Source organism: Stenella coeruleoalba, assembly GCF_951394435.1.
Source record: "Stenella coeruleoalba genome assembly, chromosome: 1".
NCBI classification, from domain to species: domain Eukaryota; kingdom Metazoa; phylum Chordata; class Mammalia; order Artiodactyla; family Delphinidae; genus Stenella; species Stenella coeruleoalba.
The window spans coordinates 107572451-107587993 of NC_137169.1; the positions used below are offsets into that span (position 1 = coordinate 107572451).

The 15543-nt window shown below is 37.1% G+C and overlaps 1 protein-coding gene across 4 annotated transcripts in view; it reads left to right on the top strand.

The window, feature by feature from the left end:
• Positions 1-778: 778 nt before the first annotated feature.
• Positions 779-15543, top strand: part of VPS45 (vacuolar protein sorting 45 homolog) — a 70651-nt gene continuing 55886 nt past the window's right edge. For all 4 annotated transcript variants that reach the window (XM_079919568.1, XM_079919565.1, XM_079919567.1 and 1 more), the window contains exons 1-3: positions 779-4579; positions 5209-5343; positions 13498-13558. In XM_079919568.1, the coding sequence (XP_079775694.1) occupies positions 4487-4579; positions 5209-5343; positions 13498-13558 (289 nt within the window). In that variant the 5' untranslated portion in view covers positions 779-4486. The remainder of the gene's footprint in view (positions 4580-5208; positions 5344-13497; positions 13559-15543) is intronic.

Sequence of the window (15543 nt, forward strand, 5' to 3'; positions counted from 1 at the left end):
ATGATCAGCTACATTTCTAACATAAAAGCAGCCCAAAAACAGAATCATGATCATAAAAGGGATCTTAGCAATTTCTAGTTCAATCTTTTTTTTCTTTTTAGAAATAAGAATTTATGCATCTCCTTAACATTACAAAGCACTTTAAAATTTATTTTGTGAATTTTAATAATTTCTCAGGGGGGCAAGCACATAACAAAATATTTTTTATTCTGTTTGTAGGTGGGGAAACATAAATAGCAAAACTAAGCACAGTACAAAATATTCACTAAGAAAAAATAGTTAAAGCTAGGCTAAAGACTACATGTATTATCTCAATTCTCATGTTAACCTGATATAGGTGCTATTTTCTCCATTTACAAATGGGGAAACTGAGTCACTAATCGCTTATGTAACTAACCAATGTCCTGCAACTAGTACACAGCAGAATCAAATCCAGGCTGCCTGATTCCAGAGTCTGCACTCTCAACCTCTATCTATACCTTTCTATTATTTAAAAGTGACAATTTTCTTAAATATCCATGAGTCTGACATAAACGATTGTATAAATAAATGGGGGAAAAGGATCACTTTTTTACAGAAGAATTCCAAATAATAACTATAGAAGGAATGAGGAAAATAATTACCATTCAGTAAACACCAACTGTTGCAAGGAAGAACCATCAACGGATTCCAGTTAAAATTACCAGGTGTATGATGAGAATAGGATATTTGCAACTCACCAAGGCATCTCTCCATATGATATTTATTAATTATAAGGAGAAAAATAGTAAATTTACAGTGGAGAAACCCAGCAGACACAACCTAAATAAAGTGATCAAAGTTAACATCACCACCAGAAAGGTGGAATCACTGTAATTACTGAATGTACAGACAGAACCCTCCATGCAAATAATTTTTACTTAATGATTTAAAGCTCTTCAGCGTTTTTGCTACCATAAAGTTTGGTACTAAACTACCAACTGTGACAAAAACTTAACAAATTCTGTTTGAGTTGAGGCTGGGTAGGCACTAAGTCTCTGAAATCACTTGAAGCATTTTTCCTAAGTTTTGTCTTCGCGAAAACCGTATGCTTTAAAGAAATTATGATGGAGCAGGCCAAATATTCCCATTAATATTTCTATTATCATATAGTAATGCAAGATACAGTTATTATGGAAATTATATTTGGAAGATAGTTTACAAATTCTGAAATCCATTCTCTTTTTAAATATTATTGACAAAGAAAATGAATTATGCCATATGTAAAAAAATAAAAGTTATGGGTACCTTTTGATTTCAAATAATTAAAACTGATATTTATTGAGCCTTTACTATGTACCAGGCACATTTTTTTCTTGCACATTATTTCATTAAATTCTCACAATTTCATAAGGTAGATTATATTACCACCACTTCTCAGATGAGTAAATGGCTAGAAAGGTTAAAAACACTGCATAAGGATGGGTTGTCTGACACAAACAATACTGTCATTCTTTTTCTAAATATTTTTCCAATTGCTAACAAGCAGAAAATCTAATTAATTTGAGTTTCATTGACTTTCATCTTCACTTCCCTCCTATGTAGGGCTATGTTAACACATAGCAACAAGGAGAATGGTAAATAATTAATAATCTAAGATAATTAAGAGTTAGCCATATTGTTATTACAATTATACTAAACTTATTTACATATCCTTTGTTTTATATCAAACTTTGAGTTCTTATGGAGGAGAAACATGATTTTGATTAAATATAAAATGGACAGTTAAACCTCTAAATAGTACACACTTTGTAAGAAGCTGAAGCACATGTCATTATTCAGGTAATCATTCTTGATTACTTCATTTACACACATCTTTACAAGTCTAAACAAAATGTACAGATATAAACACCATAATTTTTAACTTCCTGTTTTTCACCCTTAAAGCACTGATTCCTTGAACCTAGTAAAAAAAATTTTCAAGTAACTGCATTAGGAAGTTTATAATTAATGTAATCATTTATATTTAAAGTATTTTTTAAATTTGAAGTTTCTATTATTAAAAATATTTCTTATTATTACAGTTTATTTACACCCTTGATTTTTAAAAAAATAAGTAATGTGCTTCATATTGGCTTCTGGATTTGCTGTCTTGCCTACAACAAAACAAGTCACTGGGTTTAAACTGGATGAGTCACAAAGCAAAAGTTTGGACTTGATCATTGGTTTCAGTCCTATTTTTAGAGGTATGGGAATACAAAAGAAGTTCTTAATCTGGAGACATTTAAAATGGCTTTTTTAGTTTTCTTCAGAAAGGAAATGGGCTGCCAAACTTCAGGACCACCATAGAATCCACTAAATATATAATAAATATTTTGTACAAAATGTTTACATTCTATTAAACATTGTATCTTACCTACGTGTAAAATAACACTGCCACTGACATCAATGGAATTTCATGGGCAAAGGAATGAGTCAGTAAGTCTTGTCAAAATAGGCATTTTTCTTACTCCTCTAAAATGTTATAATTGTCCAAATATAAATACTTAAAAGGATGCAGTTTCCATGTATTACTTACAGATTGACAATTGTCTAAAAAAGCACAAAGTTCATAGACAAGCCTCTCTCTCCTTGTTCTTTCTAAAAAATGCATAAAATGGAAAACAACCTTATACTATACTGAAATCCAAATTATAGGTAAGAAAAAACAAAAACCAAATGACACAAGAGTGGAAATTAATTTTCAAATATTGGTAACTTACAGGATTTGCAGTTACTTTTTCATTAGCATTGGTTTGCTGTTTTCTATGTTTTAAATTGTAATATACTTTGAAGAAAATATTCAATGTATTTAAAATTTTTAAAAACATTTAAAATGAATAAGAACAGAATTTTCAGATAACATTAGATTTTTCTCATTTGTATCCATTTAAAGATTCATTTTCATATAACTGTTCTTGCAAAATGTATCTCAAAAATAGAAAAAAATGTCCAAAGGAAAGTTTTATTTATGTGGTAGAAAAATTGAAAAGGAAAGAAAATAAACACATCTTCACAATTTCAGAGGTGACAAAAACCTATGGTATTTCAAGTGGTTTCTGATCTCCCTTAAAGGATTTGAAAATTGTATACAAAGTTTTATAAAGTAATCTTAACAGCCAGATTCCTGTTGACGTGCTCTAGGTCTCGTTTTAACGGTAAACTTCATACAATGTAATGAAAGAAAATTGATTTGGTAATGCTGAACCTATTGATTAAACTGTGAACACAACAAACACTGGTCATTTTTTGGGTAGAAATATTTACAAGCAATTAAAGTCTCTGATTTCTTGCAGTTGTTTCCTGTTGTCTTCCCGATTTTACAATTCCCCAACGCAAAGGTGCAGAAAACTAACATTTACCATCCTTTTCGAGAAATGGCATAATGGAGAGAAGACCTGCGGGGTATAAACACAGATGTAGACATGTGGAAGTTGATGGCTTTAAGATTCATTTTGTTGCTAAGTTTTTGTCGTTTCTTAAATTAAAATTTTGAGTTTTTCCTTAAAATCCCCGCGCTACTTTGCTTTATCCCCACCGAATACATGTCCCCTACCCATTTTTGACCCTGTTAACTCTTCTCCTGCCGCTGTTTCAGCATCGCAAGTCCCCAGCAACCTGGGAGAGTTGAAATCCACGGAGTCCAAACGCCCAGGGAGCCGAAAACTGGGTGGTTCCGGGCTCCGCTGGACCCGCGGCCTTCGAGTTCCGGCGGCAGACCCCACCTCCAGGCCCTCCTGGGAGATCCGAGGCCTCTCCCAGAACATTCCTAAAGGGCGTTCCCTATTTATTCGTTCAATAAGTATTTGTTCAATTTCCGATACCCCTCAGTCTTCGGAAAAGCAATTAGGGCCTCACTTTGCCCGAACTGTGTCCTCGCCTTGTTAATGACACAAATACGGCGGGGAAGACGAATCTCGGCCACTATTTAGCAAATACCGCGTGAGATTTACCAAATGCCGAACCTCGGAGTCCCTAGCATCTGCCGGGAACACAAGGCCATCTCCCTTCCCTCCATCCTTCACTGCCACCCAAGAAAGCGTTAATGGCAAATAGCGACCACGGCCAAGCTCTGCTGTTCTTGCCTCCGAGCCAGCATTATGCCAAGTTCCTCCACACCGCGAGGCGCCACCCTCTCCCCAAGCCAGCAGGAGGGGCGTCAGGCCGCGGCCCGGACCCCGGGCCAAGGGCCGGGAGAGATCTGAGCGTCCGGGCCTCAAACACCTCCGGGCTAGAGGTGGGTCGAGAATCAAGTCCGGGCGTGGCATCCTAGGGTGTCTCAGCCGAATTCTTCCAAGTAGCCGGGAGGCTGGTTGTCCGAACCGCGTAGCGAAACTACAACTCCCAGGACCACAGCTGACCGGACTTCCGGAAGCCAAAGCCTGGCGGGGAGGAGGCTGCTGAGATCCGGATAAGAGGCCGGGGGTTAATTTAGCAAGAAAAACGGGGGGCGGGAAGAGCTATAGTGCTAACCTGTCAATTCGCCACCATGAACGTGGTTTTTGCTGTGAAGCAGTACATTTCCAAAATGATAGAGGACAGCGGACCGGGCATGAAAGTACTTCTTATGGATAAAGAGACGGTGAGTTTGCTTTTGCTCAGTGTTTGTGAGGGAACCCTCCTCCCTTGCAATAGCTGGTCCCATTCCACTGTAGGATATAGTATGTAATTAAAGATTTATAAGTGAGGGTCAGTTCAGTGTGGAACTGAAAGGTTGTGTATGTAAAGCTTGCCTAGAAGGTTTGCAGTTTGAATGGCTCTAACCACTGCCGGAGGTTCTTGTACCCAGAACAGTTTATTGAAATCAGAAATCGTTTTTTAAATGCCTCTGCCAAGAAATAATATATAAGACAGCGCACTCGGAGGACTTTGGGATGGTCCTGTTATTTCCACTCAGCGTTATGTTTTTAAAGGAAAGCTGTCAGGGCTCAAACTGAGGTGACAGGTTATTATTTATTGGTCACAAAATTTTAAAAAAGAACTCTTTAAGGTGATGGGAAATTTATGGGTTGTTCGTGTTCAGAGAGAACGTTTCATTTTGGTACATTACTTATTATTTTAGATGCTCAGTAAATGTTATTACATATGTTAGTATTTAAGTTATCCAACTAAGTAGTGTTAATGAAAAAAAAGATTTTAAGGCTTAGGTATGACTGCTTGTTTTTATTATTCTGGACTAGCATAATATTAGTTAATTCTTTTTCTTTACAGACCGGCATAGTGAGTATGGTATACACACAATCGGAAATTCTCCAGAAGGAAGTGTACCTTTTTGAACGCATTGATTCTCAAAATCGAGAGATCATGAAACACCTGAAAGCAATTTGTTTTCTTCGACCTACAAAGGTACTACATAAACAGCTGCCGTCTGCTTAGGCAAATACAGCACACTATGATCTGGAAGTATTATTAAGGCAAAATAAATTTATATTATCATCATTTGTGGCATCATAATTATGCTGGTTTATCAGAGTTATAACCATGACTCTCCTCCTTTCCACATCTCAGTCACTGCTTACAGCCAGTTTTTCCTTCAAGGTGTCTTTAAGGTTCTCAGCTACTTCCAAAGCCACTAACTATCCCAGCAGAGACCCACATCACTTTATTCCTGGATTAACCTCCATACCTATCACACTGAACACCATTGCCATTTATTTATTTATTTATTTTTAAATTTTTGAATTTTATTTTTTTATACAGCAGGTTCTTATTAGTCATCAGTTTTATACACATCAGTGTATACATGTCAATCCCAATCGCCCAATTCATCACACCCCCACCCCCACCCCCCACGGCTTTCCCCCCTTGGTGTCCATACATTTGTTCTCTACATCTGTGTCTCTATTTTTGCCCTGCAAACTGGTTCATCTGTACCATTTTTCTAGGCTCCACATATATGCATTAATATACGCTATTTGTTTTTCTCTTTCTGACTTACTTCACCCTGCATGACAGTCTCTAGATCCATCCACATCTCTACAAATGACCCAATTTCATTCCTTTTCATGGCTGAGTAATATGACATTGTATATATGTACCACATCTTCTTTATCCATTCGTCTGTCGATGGGCATTTAGATTGCTTCTGTGACCTGGCTATTGTAAATAGTGCTGCAATGAACATTGGGGTGCATGTGTCTCTTTGAATTATGGTTTTCTCTGGGTATATGCCCAGTAGTGGGATTGCTGGATCATATGGTAATTCTATTTTTAGTTTTTTAAGGAACCTCCATACTGTTCTCCATAGTGGCTGTATCAGTTTACATTCCCACCAACAGCGCAAGAGGGTTCCCTTTTCTCCACACCCTCTCCAGCATCTGTTGTTTGTAGATTTTCTGATGATGCCCATTCTAACTGGTGTGAGGTGATACCTCATTGTACTTTTGATTTGCATTTCTCTAATGATTAGTGATGTTGAGCAGCTTTTCATGTGCTTCTTGGCCATCTGTATGTCTTCTTTGGAGAAATGTCTATTTAGGTCTTTTGCCCATTTTTGGATTGGGTTGTTTGTTTTTTTAATATTGAGCTGCATGAGCTGTTAATATATTTTGGATATTAATCCTTTGTCCATTGATTCGTTTGCAAATATTTTCTCCCATTCTGAAGGTTGTCTTTTCGTCTTCTTTATGGTTTCCTTTGCTGTGCAAAAGCTTTGAAGTTTCATTAGGTCCCATTTGTTTATTTTTGTTTTTATTTCCATTACTCTAGGAGGTGGATCAAAAAAGATCTTGCTGTGATTTATGTCAAAGAGTGTTCTTCCTATGTTTTCCTCTAAGAGTTTTATAGTGTCCAGTCTTACATTTAGGTCTCTAATCCATTTTGAGTTTATTTTTGTGTATGGTGTTAGGGAGTGTTCTAATTTCATTCTTTTACATGTAGCTGTCCAGTTTTCCCAGCACCACTTATTGAAGAGACTGTCTTTTCTCCATTGTATATCCTTGCCTCCTTTGTCATAGATTTGTTGACCATATGTGCGTGGGTTTATCTCTGGGCTTTCTATCTTGTTCCATTGATATATGTTTCTGTTTTTGTGCCAGTACCATATTGTCTTGATTACTGTAGCTTTGTAGTATATTCTGAAGTCAGGGAGTCTGATTCCTCCAGCTCCGTTTTTTTCCCTCAAGACTGCTTTGGCTATTTGGGGTCTTTTGTGTCTCCATACAAATTTTAAGATTTTTTGTTCTAGTTCCATAAAAAATGCCATTGGTAATTTGATAGGGATTGAATCTGTAGATTGCTTTGGGTAGTATAGTAATTTTCACAGTACTTATTCTTCCAATCCAAGAACATGGTATATCTCTCCATCTGTTGGTATCATGTTTAATTTCTTTCATCAGTGTCTTATAGTTTTCTGCATACAGGTCTTTTGTCTCCCTAGGTAGGTTTATTCATAGGTATTTTATTCTTTTTGTTGCAGTGGTAAATGGGAGTGTTTCCTTAATTTCTCTTTCAGATTTTGCATCATCAGTGTATAGGAATGCAAGAGATTTCTGTGCATTAATTTTGTATCCTGCAACTTTACCGAATTCATTGATTAGCTCTAGTAGTTTTCTGGTGGCATCTTTAGGATTCTCTATGTATAGTATCATGTCATCTGGAAACAGTGACAGTTTTACTTCTTCTTTTCCAATTTGTATTCCTTTTATTTCTTTTTCTTCTCTGATTGCCATGGCTAGGACTTCCAAAACTATGTTGAATGATAGTGGTGAGAGTGGACATCCTTGTCTTCTTCCTGATTTTAGAGGAAATGCTTTCAGTGTTTGACCATTGAGAATGATGTTTGCTGTGGGTTTGTCATATATGGCCTTTATTATGTTGAGTTAGGTTCCCTCTATACCCACTTTCTGGAGAGTTTTTAACATAAATGGGTGTTGAATTTTGTCAAAAGCTTTTTCTGCCTCTATTGAGATGATCATATGGTTTTTATTCTTCAATTTGTTAATATGGTGTATCACATTGATTGATTTGCATATATTGAAGAATCCTTGCATCCCTGGGATAAATCCCACTTGATCATGGTATATGATCCTTTCAATGTGTTGTTGGACTCTGTTTGCTAGTATTTTGTTGAGGATTTTTGCATCTATATTCATCAGTGATATTGATCTGTAATTTTCTTTTTTTGTAGTATCTTTGTCTGGTTTTGGTATCAGGGTGATGGTGACCTCACAGAATGAGTTTGGGAGTGTTCCTTCCTCTGCAATTTTTTGGAAGAGTTTGAGAAGGATGGTTGTTAGCTCGTCTCTAAATGTTTGATAGAATTCACCTGTGAAGCCATCTGGTCCTGGACTTTTGTTTGTTGGAAGATTTTTAATCACAGTTTCAATTTCACTACTTGTGATTAATCTGTTCATATTTTCTATTTCTTCCTGGTTCAGTCTTGGAAGGTTATACCTTTCTAAGAATTTGTCCATTTCTTCCAGGTTGTCCATTTTATTGGCATAGAGTTGCTTGTAGTAGTCTCTTAGGATGCTTTGTATTTCTGTGGTGTCTGTTGTAACTTCTCCTTTTTCATTTCTAAGTTTATTGATTTGAGTCCTCTCCCTCTTTTTCTTGATGAGTCTGGCTAATGGTTTATCAATTTTGTTTATCTTCTCAAAGAACCAGCTTTTAGTTTTATTGATCTTTGCTATTGTTTTCTTTGTTTCTATTTCATTTATTTCTGCTCTGATCTTTATGATTTCTTTCCTTCTGCTAACTTTGGGTTTTGTTTGTTCTTCTTTCTCTTTTGATGTAAGGTTAGATTGTTTATTTGAGATTTTTCCTGTTTCTTGAGGTAGGCTTGTATAGCTATAAACTTTCCTCTTAGAACTGCTTTTGCTGCATCGCATACATTTTGGATCATCGTGTTTTCATTGTCATTTGTCTCTAGGTATTTTTTGATTTCCTCTTTGATTTCTTCAGTGATCTCTTGGTTATTTAGTAACGTATTGTTTAACCTCCATGTGTTTGTGTTTTTTTACTTTTTTTTCCCTGTAATTCATTTCTAATCTCATAGCATTGGGGTCAGAAAAGATACTTGATATGATTTCAGTTTACTTAAGTTTACTGAGGCTTGATTTGTGACCCAAGATGTGATCTATCCTGGAGATGTTCTGTGCGCACTTGAGAAGAAAGTGTTATCTGCTGTTTTTGGATGGAATGTCCTATAAATATCAATTAAATCTATCTGGTCTATTGTGTCATTTAAAGCTTGTGTTTCCTTATTTATTTTCATTTTGGATGATCTGTCCATTGGTGTAAGTGAGGTGTTAAAATCCCCCACTATTATTGTGTTACTGTTGATTTCCTCTTTTAGAGCTGTTAGCAGTTGCCTTATGTATTGAGGTGCTCCTATGTTGGGTGCATATATATTTATAATTGGTATATCTTGTTCTTGGATTGATCCCTTGATCATTATGTAGTGTCCTTTCTTGTCTCTTGTAACATTCTTTATTTTAAAGTCTATTTTATCTGGTATGAGTATTGCTACTCCAGCTTTCTTTTGATTTCCATTTGCATGGAATATCTTTTTTCATCCCCTCACTTTCAATCTGTATGTGTCCCTAGGTCTGAAGTGGGTCTATTGTAGACAGCATATATATGGGTCTTGTTTTTGTATCCATTCAGCAAGCCTGTGTCTTTTGGTTGGAGCGTTTAATCCATTCACTTTTAAGGTAATTATTGATATGTATGTTCCTATGACCATTTTCTTAATTGTTTTGGGTTTGTTTTCGTAGGTCCTTTTCTTCTCTTGTGTTTCCCACTTAGAGAATTTCCTTTTGCATATGTTGTAGAGCTGGTTTGGTGGTGCTGAATTCTCTTAGCTTTTGCTTGTCTGTAAAGCTTTTGATTTCTCCATCGAATCTGAATTAGATCCTTGCTGGGTAGAGTAATCTTGGTTGTAGGTTCTTCCCTTTCATCACTTTAAGTATATAATGCCACTCCCTTCTGGCTTGTAGAGTTTCTGCTGAGAAATCAGCTGTTAACCTTATGGGAGTTTCCTTGTATGTTATTTGTAGTTTTTCCCTTGCTGCTTTCAATAATTTTTCTTTGTCTTTAATTTTTGCCAATTTGTTTACTATGTGTCTCGGCGTGTTTCTCCTTGGGTTTATCCAGTACGGGACTCGCTGCACTTCCTGGACTTGGGTGGTTATTTCCTTTCCCATGTTAGGGAAGTTTTCAACAATAATCTCTTCAAATATTTTCTTGGGCCCTTTCTCTCTCTCTTCTCCTTCTGGAACCCCTATAATGCGAATGTTGTTGTGTTTAATGTTGTCCCAGAGATCTCTTAGGCTGTCTTTATTTCTTTTCATTCTTTTCTCTTTATTCTGTTCTGTAGCAGTGAATTCCACCATTCTGTCTTCCAGGTCACTTACCCGTTCTTCTGCCTCAATTATTCTGGTATTGATTCCTTCTAGTATAGTTTTCATTTCAGTTATTGTATTGTTCATCTCTGTTTGTTTGTTCTTTAATTCTTCTAGGTCTTTTTTAAACATTTCTTGCATCTTCTTGATCTTTGCCTCCATTCTTTTCCGAGGTCCTGGATCATCTTCATGATCATTATTCTGAATTCTTTTTCTGGAAGGTTGCCTGTCTCCCCTTCATTTAGTTGTTTTTCTGGGCTTTTATCTTGTTCCTTCATTTGGTACATAGCCCTCTACCTTTTCATCTTGTCTTTCTTTCTGTGAATGTGGTTTTTGTTCCACAGGCTGCAGGACTGTAGTTCTTCTTGCTTCTGCTGTCTGCCCTCTGGTGGATGAGGCTGTCTAAGAGGCTTGTGCAAGTTTCCTGATGGGAGGGACTGGTGGTGGGTAGAGGTGACTGTTGCTCTGGTGGGCAGAGCTCAGTAAAACTTTAATCTGCTTGACTGCTGATGGGTGGGGCTGGGTTCCCTCCCTGTTGGTTGTTTGGCCTGAGACAACCCAACACTGGAGCCTACCTGGGCTCTTTGGTGGGGCTAATGACAGACTCTGGGAGGGCTCACGCTAAGGAGTACTTCCCAGAACTTCTGCTGCCAGTGTCCTTGCCCCCATGGTGAGCCACAGCCACCCTCTGCCTCTGCAGGAGACCCTCCCACACTAGCAGGTAGGTCTGATTCAGTCTCCCCTGGGGTCACTGCTCCTTCCCCTGGGTCCTGATGCTCACACTACTTTGTGTGTGCCCTCCAAGAGTGGAGTCTCTGTTTCCCCCAGTCCTGTCAAAGTCCTGCAATCAAATCCCACTAGGCTTCAAAGTCTGATTCTCTAGGAATTCCTCCTCCTGTTGCCAGACCCCCAGGTTGGGAAGCCTGATGTGGGACTTAGAACCTTCATTCCAGTGGGTGGACATCTATGGTATAAGTGTTCTCCAGTCTGTGAGTCACCCACCCAGCAGTTATGGGATTTGATTTTACTGTGATTGTGCTCCTCCTACCATCTCATTGTGGCTTCTCCTTTGTCTTTACATGTGGGGTATCTTTTTTGGTGAGTTCCAGTGTCTTCCTGTCGATGATTGTCCAGCAGCTAGTTGTGATTTTGGTGTTCTCGCAAGAGGGAGTGAGAGCACGTCCTTCTACTCCACCATCTTGGTTCAGGGCCACCAATACATACTTATATCAGTGTTTTCAGTCTTTATCATTTTATTCACATCTATGCTCAGGAACCTTTAATGACTCAATTTTACTTCCATCATTAAGTTTATATTTAGTAGCCCTCAGAGCCCTCCTTTAGCTGGTCTGGTCTGCCCTTATGTATTCAACCTTCTATGTCCTACCTCTGCTCCTCCACTGCAGCCAGATTGGCCTTTTTATGATCCCTTTACATACTCATTCCTGTCCTCTGTTCTCTTCCCCTGATTAAAGATTCTTTAGCCTTCTGTCAGTTTTCAGCCATCATCTTCTAAATCTAACTTGAGTCCTCCTTTAAAATTCCTTTACTATTTCAATCTTATTTTGTATGTTCTCTTGTTTTATATTCATGTTCTTAACTCCAGTGCTTGTACATTATCTACTTTCCAATATACAAATCTGACCATGTCACCACGCTTGAAATCCTTGAACGTTTGCTCATTGCTTTTATGATAAAGACAAAACTCCATTAAGTGTGGCCTGCAAGGCCCTGTATGGTCTAGTTCCTACTATTTCTATAGCCTCATTTCAAACCATTCCCCTTTTGCTCTTAGCCACACTAACCTTTCAGTCCACTGTATTCCGTCATGCCGCAGGACCTTTGCACAGGTTCTTCTCTTTGCCTGGAACGTTTTCACTCCCTCAAGCAAATCTTTCCTGGCTTTGCTGACCAGTTCAAACTCCCCTCTCATAAACACTTATAGCACCATCTTCCTCTTCCTATTACTTGTCATGGTTGGAGTCTCGTATGGTTTGTGTGATTAATTAATATGTCTCACCTACCAGCAGTAAGCTCCAGGAGAGCATATTTTCACACTGTTCTGTCCCCATTGCCTGCCACATAATGGATACTCAATAAATAGTTCCTGAATTAATTAATACATCAATTAATTCTTTGATACAGTAGTTTCCAATTGTTTCATATTAGTCATGAAATTTTGGCTCTGGGAGGGATCTTAGAGATTATCAGTCTATCATTTCCTAACATTTTTTATTGGAGAAGCTCTTTCAGTGCCATATGTATGTTCTCTCAAACTCAAAATGTGTTGTCAAAAACAATTTTTCCTTAAGATTACATTATAAAGTTAATTTTTAATGTGTTTTTTAAATTTAAATTACAGTTTTTAAAGTCTTTTTCCCATTTAACAAGCAATATGTATTGCTTACATTACTTTTAATTCTATAAGGAAACGTATGGTTTTTTAACATTCAAAAATGATATTTTATATCATGTATAATTTGGGGATCAACTTTATACTGAAATTTAACCATATGTTATAGTATCAAAAGTAAATAAGATCTGCATTATGATCGTATGTAATTGGAATTATTATGTTTTGACCATTTGAAAATCAACTTTTAGTTCTAAATTTCATGTTTTATTTTTAAATAATGTAATTATACAAAAGGTCTTAGCCTACTGTTTGCAAATACTTCACAAATATTGCAGTTCTGCAGCCTCTGGTCCCAATTAGTTAAAAGTCCAAGTGAATATATTTAACTATATTTTCTCTTGAATGTTGGTTTTTAAAGGACTAGACACATTTTGATGTTCCACATAAGAATTTTGATCAGATGAATAAAATTTATAAACAAACAGCTTGAGGCAAATTTGCAGAATTATTATCTATTTTATGTTGTATTTCAACATCTATGTCCTTTATATTTTTTAATCTTAATTTGGCCAAGGCAATGCAGCTAGTTAATGTTACATGATTCCTGATCATTGTATTCAATGTGGCTCTTTTTTATCCCCAGCCCTCACCCCTCCCAACATACACACACTTAATCTAGACCTCAGCACACAGTAGGCACTCAGTAAATACTTAAATAAATCAGTGGATGATACGTATTTATTACCTTTTCACTTAAGCAGTTCTCGTATTTTATTTGTTTGTTCTTTTCTTTTCTAGGAGAATGTGGATTATCTGATTCAGGAGCTCCGAAGACCCAAATACAGTATATATTTTATTTGTAAGTATGTTATTTCACCTGTTCAATCATGTAACTAAATCCTAGCTAATATGTTCTATTGGGTACTTCATATCATCAGTAAGTTAATTGAATCCATCACTGAAAGAGTCTGGTGAGTTTTTTTGTCATTTCAAAGTATTAAAAGTGTTAAAAGTGTTGGACCAACATTCTGTTTCTGAGAGCTAAATGTGATTTCCACTCATCATAGACTGCTTAGGTTAAAAACAAATTTTTTGTTAAGTTTTACTTTGCCCTTCAAGTTTCTTTATAAGTCAAAAGTTGTAAGTAGTCAACTTTCACATTCTACCTTTGCCAAAAACGTATGTATATTTATTTCTATTTTACACTTTTATGAACGGAGGCATAGAAGCTGATTTATTTATTTGGAGGGAGGATATACTTGAGTTTGTTGGAAAAGCAGAGATTTACTTTACATACCAGATGAAAACAGTCTACTTCTCTTTGCAACTTTATGTAATACTTGAAAGTACAAGTCATCAGGTAGATATCTCCTATTTGCATAACTTTTGGGGAGGGGAAAGGGGGTGGAGGCCTGGAAATAAACTGGGTTTGTGGTTACTATACAATTTATATGGATTTTTTTAATGTAATACATTCTGCTTTGGAAGTTACATCTTTTCTCCTCTAGATGTCCTTATTGATCTTCATAGCATTTGTATTGTTTACTTGAAGGCTTTGGAGTTTTAGGGTTTAAACTATAGTCTAAGATATATGCTTTCTTCCGCATATACTACAATTTAATAATGGTACAAAAAATTAACATTTGTGATAAGACACTGTAGTTTATAAGAACTCTCTCATATTTTATTCAGCCCTTAAAACAACCCCAGGAGGTAAAAACAGGCAATTTTATTCTTTTCTGTCATCCTACTTTTGTTTTTGTTATTGTTTTATTTTTGGCTAATAATCACGGGTTTTCTTTTTCAATTAAGCTTTTTTTTCCTTTTTTTCTTTTCTTTTCTTTTTTTTTTTTTTTTTTTTTTTTTTTTTTTTAAATTTCATTTATTTATTTATTTTTGGCTATGCTGGGTCTTTTCTGTGCGTGGGCTTTCTCTAGTTGCGGCAAGCGGGGGCCACTCTTCATCGCGGTGCGCGGGCCTCTCACTATCACGGCCTCTCTTGTTGCAGAGCCCAAGCTCCAGACGCGCAGGCTCAGTAGTTGTGGCTCACGGGCCTAGTCGCTCCGCGGCATGTGGGATCTTCCCAGACCAGGGCTCGAACCCGTGTCCCCTGCATTGGCAGGCAGACTCTCAACCGCTGCGCCACCAGGGAAGCCCTCTTTTCTTTTTTTAAATTTATTTGATTTTATCTGTGGCTGCATTGGGTCTTTGTTGCTGTGCACGGGCTTTCTCTAGTTGCTGCAAGCAGGGGCTACTCTTCATTGCCGTGCTCAGGCTTCATTGCGGTGGCTTCTCTTGTTGCAGAGCATGGGCTCTAGGTGCGTGGGCTTAAGTAGTTGTGGCATGCAGGCTCAGTAGTTGTGGCTCACGGGCTCTACAGCACAGACTCAGTAGTTGTGGTGCACAGGCTTAGTTGCTCCGCGGCATGTGGGATCTTCCCGGACCAGGGCTCGAACCTGTGTCCCCTGCATTGGCAGTCAGATTCTTAACCACTGTGCCACCAGGGAAGTCCTCATTTTTATTTATTTATTTATTTATTTAATTACTGAGTAGTATTCCATGGTATGGACGTACCACAATTTGTTTAACTGTTCACCTGTTGAAGGACATCTCAGTTGTTTCTAGTTCGGGCTAATACAAATAAAGTTGTTATAAATATTTGTGTATAGGTTTTTGTGTGAACGTAAGTCTTTATTTCTCTGTAATAAATAATACCCAGGGAGCAATTGCTGGGTCATATGGTAGTTGCATGTTTAGTGTTTTAAGAAACTGCTAAATGTTTTCTGGCATGACTATGCCATTTTACATTTCCATTAGCAGTGTACAGGTGATCTAATTTCTTTG